This window comes from Pygoscelis adeliae, unplaced genomic scaffold (assembly GCF_000699105.1).
Source record: "Pygoscelis adeliae isolate BGI_AS28 unplaced genomic scaffold, ASM69910v1 Scaffold326, whole genome shotgun sequence".
Taxonomy (NCBI): Eukaryota; Metazoa; Chordata; class Aves; order Sphenisciformes; family Spheniscidae; genus Pygoscelis; species Pygoscelis adeliae.
The window spans coordinates 40,456-55,202 of NW_008824937.1; the positions used below are offsets into that span (position 1 = coordinate 40,456).

Sequence of the window (14,747 nt, forward strand, 5' to 3'; positions counted from 1 at the left end):
TCCCTGGTCCAGCCCGCAGCAGGAAGCCTTACTGGTTGCCTTTCTTGCAGAATCGACTCTATCAGGCCATTCAAAGAGCTGACGACATCCTTGACCTGAAGTTCTGCATGGATGGAGTTCAAACAGCCCTGCGAAATGAAGATTATGAACAAGCAGCAGCTCATATCCATCGCTATCTGTCTCTGGACAAATCAGTGATTGAGCTCAGTCGTCAGGGCAAGGAAGGTAAGTACTGTTCCTGAGGAGAAGCTGATAAGTCACCTTTCCGGTAGATAACTAGAGGCTGCGTGATTTCCCATGGCAGATATCCTCAGCCCAGTAGACAAAAAAGAAGATCTAATGCTAGCCAAAGATCTTAGTATATTATAGAGTAACATAGAGATGAACATTTTTGAAGTGTTATTAGGTTTGAATTATCATTAATTGAAAGGAGAGTTCCAGGCACACAGCTTTAACAGTATTTCAGGTGCTAACTAGGTGAAGGACAAAAAGTTCAGGACAAAAGAAGTGAGGGAGAAGGCTCTGTCAGGGAGAAGGCTCTGTGGCTTTCTGGTGTTGCAGTGTTACAGTGTGCTACCAAGCAGAGCAACTGGAAATGGAGGAGTAAATTGCCTGATCCCTAAAAGAAATGTCCCGGTTGATGTGTTTGCATCCTCCATGCAAGACCACGACATTAGCTGTGTGTACATCACACACATACCTATCTTTCTTTGCCTGTAGGGGAATTCCAGCGTGTCTTCTGCCTTCTCACCCTAGGGCTGCATGGTGTTGGTCTCTCTCCTGGGGAAAAAAAAATTAGCTCTTGATACAGTACTAACATTGTGCTCTTCCCTTTCTTGTCTGTCCTTTTGACCAGGGGGCATAATTGATGCCAACCTGAAGCTCCTGCAGGAAGCAGAGCAGCGCCTGAAGACAATTGTCACAGAGAAATTCGACACAGCTATGAAGCAGGGAGACCTGCCCCAGGTGGAAAGGTTCTTCAAGATCTTTCCTCTGCTAGGCTTACATGAAGAGGGGCTGAGCAAGTTCTCGGAGTACCTCTGCAAGCAGGTAACGGGTTCTGTGAAACAGACTGTGACCTGTCTGGTCTCCTAGGGGAAAGCAAAACCCAGCCTCTGTCAACAGATGTTGTGGAAGGAGATCTTGGCTCTGGCTTGTTAATCTTAGAAACCAGCACTGGCCTTAGCGCATCTCTCTCCCTGCATTTTGCATCCTGGGATGGGCTTTCTGGTGTCTGAATACAGATCCCGCTGGCTGGCTGGCTGGCTTCTCCTTCTGTGTCTTGCTCTTTGTGCTTGCTTAAAGCTCATACAAGGGAGCCTGGAAAAAGAAGAATAAGTTTCTGCCACTCCTTGATCCTTGAGTTTTCCAGAAGAGAGGAAAAGATCCCCGTTCAAAGGAGGAACAACAGCAATAGCTCTTGCAATGGCAAGGCCAGCAAAAGCTCTGTAGGGCAAGGGACAGAGGACCACCCTATGGGATGAAGAGTATCTTTGAGTGTTACCAGCTGACTGGTCCTGTTGTCATGCAGGTGGCCAACAAAGCAGAAGAGAACCTGCAGCTGGTGATGGGGACAGACATGAGTGACCGTCGAGCTGCTGTCATCTTTGCGGACACCCTGACACTCCTCTTCGAAGGTAATCTTCCTTTCCTCTTTGCTGATGGATTGAAAGTAGTCCGTGATGAGATTGTCCATCAATTTAAATGCTTTTAGTTTTAGCTCCAGGAGATCACAAAATGCCTCCTTCCCCTTTGAGCTATGGGATTGTCACGCTAGTGGGACAGGGACGCAACTAATAGACTTTTTCCCAGCCAGGAGAGGGCGTTGCAATAAGCAAGCTTTCCTGCGTACAGCTTGTGCAGGCACAAAGTGGATTTGCAAAGGATTTGTTGGCTTCCTCCAGGAATCAGGCTCTTCCTGTTTTCTGCATCCTCAAAACAAATGGGTATTCCCTGAAGGTTTCTTCAGACATGCAGCTCTCCAGACAAACAAATCGGATCCCTTAAGACCGAGCAGCTGTTGACGCCTCCGGGCCTGGCTCTTCAAGGAGGACCACGGGAGCTTGGAAGGGGAGAGGGAAGGGAGAGAAGGGAATAGGGATGCTCTGTGGGAATGTCGCCAAAGACAGTAATTGAGATCCCATGGCGATTAACCATCTTCTCTATTAAGTCTGCTATAATTCCAGGTTGCACCGCTGCCAAGTCGCTCTCCCAGCCTGGCACCCTTGCTGCTATTGAAGGTCCTTGGAGCCGCCGAGGCTTTCTTGGCGATAGCATCAAAAGAGGGGGAGCGTTGCTAACTCTTGGAGTAGAGAGATTGTGAGAAGAAAGCGATGTTATAGGTACCTCCTTGGAGATGAGCTTTTTCTCCAAGGAGGTCTTGCCTTCAATAATGCTTGCTCTCCCGGGCATCTGTGTGACAGATAAGAGCAGAGCTTTCCCTAGGCTGATTTTCCTAGCGCTGCTCTTCTCCTGTAACCTGGCAGGTGCTGAAAGCTGCGACTGGGTTTGGATGGCAGTTATGCCCCCTGCCAGGTTTAGCTCGTGCGGCTTTCTCCTGTGGAAGCTTCATATCTTCATACCTTGTATCTTGCTGGGTAGGAGGGCAGCTGACACACATCACATGGCAGGAGCTCTCTTTAGGAAGAGAGATGGCTTCTACTCCAGGAGATTTGCACCGCAGCCTTGCAATAAACAGCGGAGAGGATGGAAGGTGTCATATGCAGAGAGAAGATGCCATGGAATGAGGGGTGGTAATGACAGGCCTTCAGTGAGGCGCTAGAGAGTGGCTGGACAGTCTAAACTGTTTATCTGGGGAGTGAACGATCCCTTGTTAGGTCCCGTCTGTGGACCTGCGTAGCTCTGCTCTGGGTCCAGACTGGATGGGAACTCCTGCTTGAGTCTCTCTCTTGCGCTTCCCCTCTCCCTACAGGGATTGCTCGCATCGTGGAGACCCACCAGCCCATCGTGGAGACCTACTACGGGCCGGGGAGGCTGTACACCCTCATCAAGCACCTGCAAGTGGAGTGCGACCGGCAGGTGGAGAAAGTGGTGGACAAGTTCATCAAAGAGAGGGACTATCACAGGCAGGTGAGAGGGGTGTGATGCTGCCTGACGCAGCCAACTGCGGCCTCCGTCCGGCTCCGTGGGGCTCTGACTGCCATAGGGGTGGCAAAGTTTGACCTTGCGTATTGAGAGAAACCTTGCTTTATTCCATATATGCGCTGACGGCTGAAGGGGTCCAGCCTGTAGCTATCCCTTCTGTTGCAGAGAAGCATTCATTGGGAGCATGGTGAATGGACCCTGGGCACAGGATTCTTTGCTCTGCAGGTCTGTGGGGCGCTTTCAGTACACCTTCCCCGCTGTCTTGTTCCTGCTTCTGTCTGTTAGATGCAGGGCTGCTGTAACTGTCTCATGGTCACGTACCTTGGTGCCTCTGTTACAGTTCCCATCCCACCGCCCTTCCTGGCAGGCTGAGCTCTGTCTTGGAGGAGGAGGTGAACTGATGCGGTTCCCTTCTCTGGCAGTGCTTCCTGCAAAGCATTCCTATCGCCCCCCTGAGTAAGCACCTCCTTAGGCTACGGCACGAGAAGCGGCTGTTAATTCCAAGTCATCATCAAAGACTTTGATGAATCTCCCTTTTTTTGTGATTGCAGTTCCAGCAAGTTCAGAATAGCATGATGAGAAGTTCTTCTGCAGAGAAGATTGAACCAAGGTACAAAACAAAACCTCTTTTTGCTCTCTAACCTTCCACTCTTGAGCTGTCAATTAACACTACTTAGCATTTAGATAATTCTCCCGGTCTTCCAGAGGCTTTGTGGCTACTAAAGCGTAAAATCCAATCGTTAAGTGCCCTTCACTGCCCTTTTATAAAGGCAGCTTCTGTGGTGGTGCTTTATTTTGCTTACTTGTTACTTTTAAGCCTTGGCCCTAAACATTGCTGGAGGACTGGCAATATCACTGCACGTGAAGGAGTGAGACTTTAATTGCCTGTGCCCACTACCTTCTGATGGTCAGAGTACGGTCCTCGGAGCCCACGAAATGGAGCAGCATCCTGGGCAGATAATTTGTGACAGAATCGGGAATAAATCTTTGGGTCTTATTTAACCTGTACTGCTGCTGCAGCAACTCTGTAACGCCAGTTTCCGGTAAATGAACCGACGCGCTTTCAATCATCTCGCTCCTTTTCTTCTTATCTTAAGTATTTGCATAGCCCTTCAGTAATGCCATTTGAAAGTGCACCCAGCCCTTCTGGCATTGAAAGAAAACTTATGTTCCTTGAGCAAGATCTGTCTGTGAGCCTGCATGACTAATTATTTTAGTGGCAATATAGAGATCCACTTACTATTTGCTCTGAGTAACTTGTGCATGCATCCCAGGTTTTCTGAGCTTTTGCTTTTTCATCTGTAAAATAAAGATAATGGTTCCTTGTCCCACTTGTGTGTTGTGAGGCTTTGAGCAGGATTTTTAAAGTTCTTTTGTGCACACTGATGAAAAAGCTGCTGATGTGACAGTCTTTTTTTTTCATAGTCATCTCTGATCGGAACACTGTGTTCTGCATTGTCACATGCTTTTTTGGTCTCACGTTTCCTGAGCTGTTGAGCTTAAACAGATTCTTCATCATTTTCACAGAAACACATGAATCTGTGCACAAAAGCACGTATATGGAGATGGCAGGGACGCCAGGCATTTCTGACACTGGCCACGTAGAGCTCACAGAATCATAGCAAAACCGAGGTAGGAAAGGACTGCTGAAGGTCTCTAGTCCAACCTCCCACTCAAAACAGGGCTAATTTTGGAGTTATAGCAGGTTGCTTAGTCTTACAGTCCTTACTGCTGTGGTTTTACTGTGGTTGTTCTCACATCCATGAGGAAAAAAGAAGCTTCTCTGTAATGATTTTTTCAGGGCGTTTTGATTGTATGTGCATTCTTTGCACATACCAGTCATTCTGCTGAGCTTTGCCACTCGACGGCACAGATGGAAAGGGCGGTATTGATCTCATAGTAAGAGAACAGGGAACACACTACTTAACTGAGTTAAATTAGTGCCTCTCCTTCCGTAGTCTCGCTACCTTGATTCTTGCTATGTTCCTTCCAGGGAACTTGACCCTATTTTAACAGAAGTCACTCTGATGAACGCCCGCAGTGAGCTCTACCTGAGGTTCATCAAGAGACGAATAATATCCGATTTTGAGGTGGGAGACTCCATGGCCTCAGAGGAGGTAAAGCAAGGTAACACCTTGAATACCAACACTGCAGGCTCTCTGCTCCTTGCAGCCAGAAGTGGAGATATGTCTGAGTTAGTGGCAGAGCAGAGTGACATAGGATCTGCAAAGATGCTTTGGGAGCGCTCTGTGGAAGAGGATCATGTAGCCTGGCCTCCCCGAACCTGTTTTCAGCACTGGTTGTTCCCTCTAACAGGGAAACCAACATTAGGAATCACTGCCGAGCGCAATAAACAAGGTCCCCAAAGAGAGGGAGGGCCCTTTGGTCACTGCAGGCACAGATCCTAAAGGTGGAGGCCACAGGGAAAACAGGCTCAGGGTTTTGGTACTCTGTGGAGCTCTAGAAATCACTTTTGTCACCTGCAAAAGTCAGCTCGGCAATTTCAGCTCCACAGTTGAGGCCTGTGATTTATTCCAGATTGGGCTTTGCAGGTGTGTGTCCGTTGGGTGCCCATGAGACAGGCAGCAAGGGGATTAGGTGGAACTGCTTTCTGGCACTTGGTCCCTGGTGATGGTTCTCTTTTGTGTTCTGTAGAGCATCAAAAATACCTGGACAAGCTCCTCAACAACTGTCTGCTGAGCCGCACCATGCAAGAGCTTATTGGCTACTACATCACCATGGAGGAATACTTCATGAGGGAGACTGTCAACAAGGTAGGGCTCAGGCTACTTGCAGTAGCCTGCGCTCTCTGCCAGCGGCTGAGACCTCTGCGTGTGCTCCACAGTCCTCTGCTGAGCATCCCTAGGGAGGGAGATGAGTATGTGGCAGGTCTGCAGTTGGGAAGGTCTTTTATTTCCCTTGGCTTTGAAAAGCAAGTGGTTGTTTCTGAACTTTGACTCCAAACATACCCCTGAGTATCTTCCAGAGCCAGATCTTCCAGGTCTGTGGGCTACTGAAAACTAGGATGAGTGGTGCCAGCCCACACGTGGCTCAGTTCAGCTCAGGGTGAAATGGGGAGGCTGGCAGTTGGGTCTCACAGCACTGCTCTGAGAGGGCACCTTCGCTCGCTGAGCTCAGGGCACTGAGACAGCTTTCTTTGCAGGCTGTTGCCATGGACAGCTACGAGAAGGGCCAGCTCACCTCCAGCATGGTGGATGACGTGTTTTATATCGTGAAGAAGTGCATTGGGCGTGCTCTGTCCAGCTCCAGCATAGACTGTCTCTGTGCCATGATCAACCACTCCACCACCGAGCTGGAGTCTGACTTCAGGTAATGGAAATACACCAGGTTCGTTGTAACTTGCCTCCACCTCGCATTCTGCAAACGGTGTTTGCTGTCAGATGGTCTTCCTTGTGTTCTCTGCCTTTGAACCTCCGGTTTGTCGTCTCCGTGGAAGATGCTCCTGGGAAGCAGCATCAGGTGTGGTGTGGGAAGCTGGAGCTGGGCGTATTTTTCTCACAGTAGTGGTGGTCACCTGTAGGACAAACAGACATAGAAGAGAAAAAAGCAACCTCGTGGCCCAAAATCCCTATGAGACCGAGTCACCATGTAGTGTTGGAGTGCTACCCTGCTTGATGGTACACGGTCACCCCTAGTTGTTCTCCCGGTTGCCTGTGAGATTGCTTAGTAACTTGAACTTGGGGTGAGCCTGCAGAAATTGTCCTGCTCCTGTTTTTCATCCCAACGTGGGAGTGGGGAACTGTGACTGAAGACAGCAGACAGCTGCAGGCAGGATTTTGGGGAAAGCTCAGAAACTGGGTGGTTGTGCTTTTATTTCAGCCTTGTGTCCTTTAGATGCTGTCAGGAGATATTTGTCAGCCCTCCTTTGTCCCTGTGACGTTCCACTTACCTTGTTCAGGTCACAGCTCAGCCAGAGTGCTGTCCCTTGTCACAGAGCACAATTCTGCTGCGGCCTGCAGTATTTGCTCTAAGCCCTGGTATGTTCTGCTTGCCCCATAGGGAGGTTCTGTACAACAAGCTGAAGCAGGGCTTTCCAGCCACGACCTTCCAGGACTTCCAGAGAGGGGTGACCAGTGCCGTGAACATCATGCACAGCAGCCTGCAGCAGGGCAAGTTCGATACCAAAGGCATTGAAAGCACTGATGAGGCCAAGCAGTCCTTTCTGGTGGGTTTGGTGGTTGTTCTGGTGTAGAATGAGTTGGGGTGAGGGGAAAGACAATGGGGAGCTCTTGGGAACAGGACTGGTGCGACTGTCACGTGTTCAGAGAATCTGAAAACCCGTTCAGGTGTGGTGGGTGGCCTGACTTTGGATGTCTGGTAGATGCTTCTACCTCACCTTATGTTTGTAGGGCTTCCACGCCAGGCCTGTGCAAGTATGATCCTGTGACTGCCTCTTAGGCTGCTGCAATGATGATTCCCTCCAGGCTGGGGAAGAGTCTGTGTGCTTTTGAGGCGTCCCATCAATCCTGTTCTTCACAGGCTCTGCACAAAGGTGGTGGGAGAGTGTCTCATCCACACCTTCCTCTAGATGAGAAACTTTCCTGGCCCAAGCTCAGGGCTCCTTCATTCTCGCTTATCAGATCAGAGAGTTTCCATTAAAGTAGGGTTGTCTGCTCTGCTTGGCCTGCAAGATCCTCCTGTTGCCTTCTCCTAACAGCAGCACTGCAACTCGCAATGCTTGAGCAGGCCAGAACACGGCAGTGAGCATTAGAGACCCCTTGGAGAGCATTTGAAGGGCCGTCGCTCCCGTCTTCTGCAGCATAACGCATCCTTCCCCGTGGTGGGATGCTGTACAAACCTTGGCATTGTGGAAAAGATCTCGCTGGGAGAGCAACTCTGGATCTGCTCTCTCCTCTCAGCCAGCCCTGCTGTTTGAGCAGACTTGTGGGCAGAGACCCTGAGAGCGCTGGAGAGGGGCTGGCTCACCCTGACTCGTCTCCCTCTCTCTAAGTTGCTGTGAACAGCCGGTGCTGAAGAGGCTCCTTGGGACTTTCACTGTACAAGGAGAGAAGGCAACAAAGGGAGCAGGAGGGACCGAACTCTTTCATTAAATTCTTGGTTACAGGTTTCTGCATTTCTTGAAGCAAAGTGCTTGAAATGTCAGTTCTCCCACTGGAATTCCTCATTCACCTGTCAGCTTGCCTCATTTCCCTGTCTGCACAAACCCCAGCCTTATACTGACATTTAGTTCAGCTTCAGCAGGTAGAGAACAGTCTGTTCGGTGAAGAACAGACACTCATCTGGCAGGAGCGGTGCTGATTCCTCCTGCCTAGATACAAATGCCTTCCTGCCTCCCCTGCTTCTCTGGACACAGCGTATAAACCATCACCTCCAGCCACTCCTGGTCTGTTGTTCTTCATGACACAGTCACACATCCTCTTTTCCACCAGTGACCCACAACCAGGGCTTCACTGCAACATTGTGGACAGAATGAGGAGGAGGAGAAGTGGCGTAAACTAACTCAGGCTTTGTACTAGCTGCAGGTTCAGCACACGTGCTCCGTTACTGTAGTTCAGCTTCATGCAGCTCCGTGAATCTGCAATGCTTTGATCACACAGTAGCATCTCTGTCCCCTTAAATATTTGCATTTCAGCCTGCAGTGTGAGCTACATGGAGAAAACGTAAGGACTTGGGGCTGAGGTGCTGGAAAATTCCAATGAATTCTACTTGGGTTTGTTTTGTTGTTTTTTTTTCAGGTGACCTTAAACAATGTGGAAGTCTGCAGTGAAAACATCATGACCCTAAAGAAGACTTTGGAGGTGCGGTCTGGATTCTTTACTGGTTTTTTCCGTAATCAAATTTGTAATATCCTCCCTTGGGGGGGTCAGATAAGCCATCTGGACTTTGCTATGCCCAAATTCCTGAGGTCTTTGACCTCCAGCCTTAGGAAAGCAATTTTGAGCTGGCAGAGCAATCTCCGGCTGATACATCAGCAGCAGCTGGAAATACCAGTTCCTCCAGCTTGACCAACCCGACACAGGCCGGGAGCCAGTGGAATAAAACGTGCATCACTGAGAGGTTGTGGTTCTCTGGTGCTGGTCTAGGTAGCCCCTGGCTCCCATTCTTGCTGTCCTCTCCCTGGCTGGAGCCAGCAGCCTCTGCCTTCACAGGGGCAAGAGTTTGGCACCTGTCCTAGCCTGCAAGCGGGCTGGTGGGCAGCCAGAGCTCAGCAACGTGAAGGGATAGAAACTGTCCGGGTTATTAATTTGCAACTTGCTCGTGGATCTCTTCCCTGCAGAGTGACTGCAGCAAACTGCTTAGCCAAGGCTTCGGGGGTGAGCAAGCACAGGCCAAGATTGACAGCTGCCTCTCTGACATGGCCGCTGTCTCCAACAAATTTCGTGACCTGCTGCAGGTGAGTGTCTTGCCGAGTTGCTGCTGGCCTCCAACACTGGCTGGCCGGTGTCTTCAGGGAGAGCTCAGGCAGGAATCATTTCAGCCCAAGGCCTGGGCCACGTCTGACTCCGGGAGTGCTGGGTAGGGGCGCAGGAGGGAGTAAATCGGTCAGCTTTGAGGCATGGAAACAGATCCAGCCTGTTTGCACAGCCGCACCAGCTGGCAGCTGCATAAAAAGCACTGGAAGCAGCTGCAGAGCCAGGAGGAACGTTGCTCCATTTGTCCTCACTCAGCACAGAGTCATAGTTGGTTCAGCATTTTCGGGAGAAGAAATATTAATAGCATTTTCATCTCCTCTGTTCTCCCTCGTGGCACAGCATGTTTTCAAGTTGTCCAGAGCTTCACTAGGTAACGCTGATGACAGGCTGTTGGTAGAGAAGAGCTGCTCCTCTCTCAGGTTTCTTTCTCCTTTCCCAAATGGAAATACTCCCCAGCAGAAGGCTCTCTGGCTAAATCCACTGTCTCGTGTGGCACGCTGGGGCCTGTTGCCCTGAAGTTTTCACAGTGGTCTCTGGCAGGGGAAGGAGCAGGAAGACCTAATACCTCCTGTGGAAAGAAACCAAGCAAAAGAGAATATTTTGAACCAGGTTTGCCATCAGCTTTGTACTTCACCGAGGGGCCAGACTATTTTTCGTTTGGCTTTGCGGTTCACTGCAGCCAGATGCCTTCAGACCGGTGTTGCCAGCAAACCCTCTTGAGGCTTGTGGTCAGTATGGAAACCAAAGAGCTTATCAGTAAGGAGTAAAACTCTCCAGTCTAGCTCTACTGCAGTATTAAAACTGGCTGCAAAGCAATCAAGAGGCTGAGCAGCAAGCTCCTGCGCTGCCTGAGTCACACGCACATTGACTTTGCCTTGGAAAAGGACAACTGCCGAAAGGGCCCGCTCAGAAATGCCAATTTTCGTTAAAAGCTTCCATCAAATGCCAGGCGGTATCGGTACCTGAATAGTTTAATGCTGGGTGAGCTTTCTTGACATCTTGCTGAGCCAAATGGAGGTGGTTGGCAGGAGAGGGCTTTCAGAGAGCTCTCTAGCATCGAAGCGGACAGAACAGCCTTTGCTGACAACCTGCTGCTCGGGGGAGATGGCGTGTGCCGGGGTTATGATTAATTCAGGGAACTAACTGTGGTTACAGCTTCTATCCTCCTTTTAGCTTCTCCTACTGAGCTAAGCTGCGCTGGAGGTGGGAGGCATCAGTCAAGTCCAATCACAGTATCCTCCTGGCTGGTGCTGAGTAGAAAGGCTGGTGTCTGTGACCTTCCCTACCCTGGTGGGATGTCAACTGAATGCCTCTCTCCTGCCAGGAAACCTCTGTAGCTGTGTGGGCGGGGGGCGGGGGAAGCACGAGCCCTTCAGACCAGGCTGCAAGTAAACACGACGGCAGCTTCTGGGCCAACATCCTTCCTCTTCTTGTCGTCATGGTGTCCCTCAGAGCCCTCCAGCACCGGGAGAGTGTGGGGTCTGGGACTTCTGGGTTCAGTTTCCTGTGCAAGTCTGTGGGTTGGTTTCCGCAGCGTGCAGTGAGGATGGGAGGCAGCATCAAGACAGCCTGGCTGTAAAGGCGTGTGCCGTTGGACGTTAGCTGTGCTCAGTCACTCTCCTATCTTCTTCCTGTCCCGCTCAGGAAGGTCTCAACGAGCTGAACAGCACAGCCATCAAACCCCAGGTGAAGCCCTGGATCAACCTATTCCTCTCCGTCTCCCACAACATCGAGGAGGTAAGGCTCAGCGTTCTCTGCTTCCAGCCGTACTTCTGCGCTCTCCATCCTCTGCTCAGCAGCACAGTCAGAGCAACGGCTGTCTCATTCCCCTCAGTTCTCCACTGTTTCCTCGGCACAGAGCAACAGTAAAATACCCAGAACTTGCTCTGCATCCCAGCCTGGAAAGGGTCATTTCGCTCGAGAGGAGCTTGAGAAAACGGAAGGGGTGCAGTGCCGCTCCAGGAGGGACCTCCCTTCCTGTCCTCTGGGCCGTTTGCTTTGCTGCTGTTCACGGCAGGCCACATAAACAACCCTTTTTGTATTTCAATGTCAGGAGGAGTTCAGCGACTATGAAGCTAACGATCCCTGGGTCCAGCAGTTCATCGTCAATCTGGAACAGCAGATGACAGAGTTCAAGGTGAGGGAGAGAGAGGGAGGGAGAGATGTGGCTGCCTGCCTGGCTTTGGCCAGACCTCCACGTGGCGTCTCCCAACTCTTCCCCTGCTCAGGGGAACGGCGGACAGCGATGTCCTCCGGTGCCCCGCAGGGCTCTTAGAGACCCAGTCACCCCCTTCTCCTGCAATTCTCAAAGCCTGCTTGCAAGCCCCACGTACGTGGATCGCTTCTGCGGCGCTCGCCACTCGCTGAGCCCTGCAAGTGATGGGTCTTTATTTGAAAGCTCTCATAGGCGTGGGTTTTGTGGACCTCTGCTCAGTTGTTCCTGACAAGACTGACACAGGTTTCTGCTTCCAGGCTGGACTGTCTCCAGTGATTTACGATACCCTCACTGGTCTTATGACCAGTCTCATAGCCATCGAACTGGAGAAAGTGCTGCTCAAATCCACCTTCAGCAGGGTAAGCGAAACACTGTCCTCTCCCCTGTAGTCTGGCTTGACTGCCAACCTTCCACCAGGAAACCCTCAGTAAAGGGATGGGGCAGGGCAGAGGCAGATTTTACACTCAAAGAAGCTCTGCCACCACTGGTGGCCGGCTCAGGGAGACCTTGCGTTAGCACACACAGGGAGAAAGTGTAGTTTGTGATGGGGCTGGGAAGAGCTTGCATCAGTAAGGGGGCTGGCTTTTAAGGCAGGTCTAAACATAAGCCCGTTTAACCTGCAATAAATGGTCTAGCTGGAACCCTCCTGCTCGGATTCCTCCCCCTGCTCCCCTGTAACTTTTGTTAGTTGTGTGTTTGGCACAAACCCTGGGCCTGCTCGGAGAGTTAACAGAGCTCCCCCCGTCCCCACAGCTTGGCGGTCTGCAGTTTGACAAGGAGCTGAGGTCTCTCATAGCCTATCTCACCACAGTCACCACCTGGACTATCCGCGACAAGTTTGCCCGTCTTTCCCAGATGGCCACCATCCTCAACCTGGAAAGGGTGAGCTGCACTTTGTCTGCTTTTACTGGGGGATCGCGGGAGCCCCAGCTGGACTCCACGTGGATTTACTGGGCTCATCCAGACGTCGTCACACCTACGGGGTACGGAGCAGCTGGGAAAGTTGCCCCATGCCTGATGGGTGTTTGCCTGCAGGCGTTAGTGGCAGGAAATACCGTGACTGTAGCCAGAGTTTGAACTCGCCTGCGAGGGCGGTTGCTGCCAAGTTGTCTCCTGCAGCTCTCCTCTTTCTCCAGGTGACGGAGATCCTGGATTACTGGGGCCCGAACTCCGGCCCGCTCACCTGGCGCCTTACTCCTGCCGAGGTCCGGCAGGTGCTGGCTCTCCGAATCGACTTCCGCAGCGAGGATATCAAGCGGCTGCGCCTGTAGTCGGTCGGTGCTTGGGTCAGCACCGCGCTGGAGGCAACGGCAGGACGGCTGCAGCCCTGGAGCCTGCCCAGGTCCTGCCCTGGGGCGGGCTGGCCGTTAGATGGTGTGGGGATGGGGTGATGTCTGCCCTTCTGCTCGTGTTCCTCGGTGCAAAGGGCTTTCCTGGGCCTGGGAAGAAGAGCCGCCATCCTTTTGTGGGAGCAGAAACAAGGCAGCAGAGGAATCTCTCACGCTGAGAGCAGCGTGGCACTATTTCTGAAAACACAGACTTGTCTGAGGGACAAGCTTGTGCTAGCTCCCGACTCCCTTCATTCTGCTGCCCTGCGGGAGGCCACAGGTCAGGAAATTTGGGGGCTGTTGTGGTGTGGTTCAAATATGGGTCAGCAGAGAGAGCTCTGCCCGTGCTGCTGGCCACAGTTGCGTTCCTTATGTGCCGCCAGTTTAAGGGTCAGCTGCTGGAGTCCTACAAATCCTGAGCCCTGGCTTTCTCCTGGTGGCGATGGGGACCGTTCCGTTGAAGGGAAAAGGAATGATTTCCTTGTGGGGAGGGTGCTTGGAAAATCCCTAGAAAGCTGCTGTCGGAAGCGGGGCTGCGTCCCTGCTGGCTTGCTGTGCCCTGTACAGCTACTCTGTAAATAAACCTCGCCTGGCAGAGCAGCAGCCTCAGGTGGTGTGTCAGTGGGCCCGGAGGGAGCTGCAGAGATGCAGGACAAAAGCTATGCACCATTTCTCCTCTTCTGCCCTGCGCCACGGCATCAAGAGGATCTTCCTGTCTGTCCCCCCCGGCTGGCATTTGCACATCACGAGTACAAACACCCCCAAGATAGGACCTGGTGCCAGCCCGCTGCTTGCCTGCCTCCCGCGGCAGCGCTCCCCTGCTCTCCTCTGTCACCCAGGGCTGCGGAGGGCGATGACCAGCCCCTATGCGTGGGTTCTGCCTTACCCCGCACCCCGAAGGGCTTTGCCCCCACACTGCCGGGCCCTTGCTATCCCGCGGGGAGGGAGGAGCCCTGCTCGGGACAGAGGGGCGTAAACACAAACTGGGAACAAGTCTTTTTATTCCGAGAGACCGCAGGGACTTCTCACTGCAGAAATAGTCTCTCAGCACGGGGCAGGGACTTGATTCCACATTCAGGTGCATCCTTGGTGCAGGAGCATTCCATGCCGAACGCGCAGCGCGGGCCCCTGCTGCTGGAAGAGCAGGGAGGCTCCTGCTAGAGGCAGCATCACAAATGCTATTTCTTTCCCCTTCGGAGAACCATGAAAACTGGAGTGAAACCCCAACATCACCCTGGAGGCCCTAGCAAACTGTCCTTCCAGCAAGGCCACCCTCCGGGGACGGTTTTGCCTGCCCAGTTTGTCACAGCTTCTCCAGCCTCTGTGGTTTTGGGGGCAAGTAGCGGCACAAAAAGGCCACATCAAGACCTAAGGCACCTGCTGGAGCTGGCTGAAGGAGCCGCCTCTAAAGCAGTGGGGATTTCTCCGCTGAGGAAGGCAGCTGGCTGCTCCCTCCCCTGCCCTGCATATCTGCCAGGGCTGAAGGCCTTCACACAGCCACGTCCTCGCTGGGGTGAGCGCCGTCCTTCGGATCACATCCCGCAACCTCCACAGAGAAACCGCCCGTGTCCACTTCGATGCTGTGGATGCTGAAGTTGCCCAGTCCCTAGGAATAAAAAAAAAAAAAAAAAAAGAAAAATTTCATTTCTCCCTGGCTTCACTGCTACTTCACAGGTACTTTACAGCCAGGCACTGGTTTGGGGT

The 14,747-nt window shown here is 52.0% G+C and overlaps 1 protein-coding gene across 1 annotated transcript in view; it reads left to right on the forward strand.

Annotated features, from left to right (window-relative positions):
- Nucleotides 1-13,631, forward strand: part of COG4 (component of oligomeric golgi complex 4) — a 15,288-nt gene extending 1,657 nt beyond the window's left edge. The window contains exons 3-18 of the mRNA XM_009325358.1: nucleotides 51-225; nucleotides 857-1,050; nucleotides 1,532-1,637; nucleotides 2,933-3,090; nucleotides 3,657-3,715; nucleotides 5,099-5,232; nucleotides 5,761-5,879; nucleotides 6,269-6,435; nucleotides 7,126-7,291; nucleotides 8,823-8,885; nucleotides 9,365-9,481; nucleotides 11,145-11,237; nucleotides 11,554-11,637; nucleotides 11,973-12,074; nucleotides 12,469-12,597; nucleotides 12,852-13,631. Of these exons, the coding sequence (XP_009323633.1) occupies nucleotides 51-225; nucleotides 857-1,050; nucleotides 1,532-1,637; nucleotides 2,933-3,090; nucleotides 3,657-3,715; nucleotides 5,099-5,232; nucleotides 5,761-5,879; nucleotides 6,269-6,435; nucleotides 7,126-7,291; nucleotides 8,823-8,885; nucleotides 9,365-9,481; nucleotides 11,145-11,237; nucleotides 11,554-11,637; nucleotides 11,973-12,074; nucleotides 12,469-12,597; nucleotides 12,852-12,986 (2,001 nt within the window). The 3' untranslated portion in view covers nucleotides 12,987-13,631. The remainder of the gene's footprint in view (nucleotides 1-50; nucleotides 226-856; nucleotides 1,051-1,531; nucleotides 1,638-2,932; nucleotides 3,091-3,656; nucleotides 3,716-5,098; nucleotides 5,233-5,760; nucleotides 5,880-6,268; nucleotides 6,436-7,125; nucleotides 7,292-8,822; nucleotides 8,886-9,364; nucleotides 9,482-11,144; nucleotides 11,238-11,553; nucleotides 11,638-11,972; nucleotides 12,075-12,468; nucleotides 12,598-12,851) is intronic.
- Nucleotides 13,632-14,747: the final 1,116 nt, after the last annotated feature.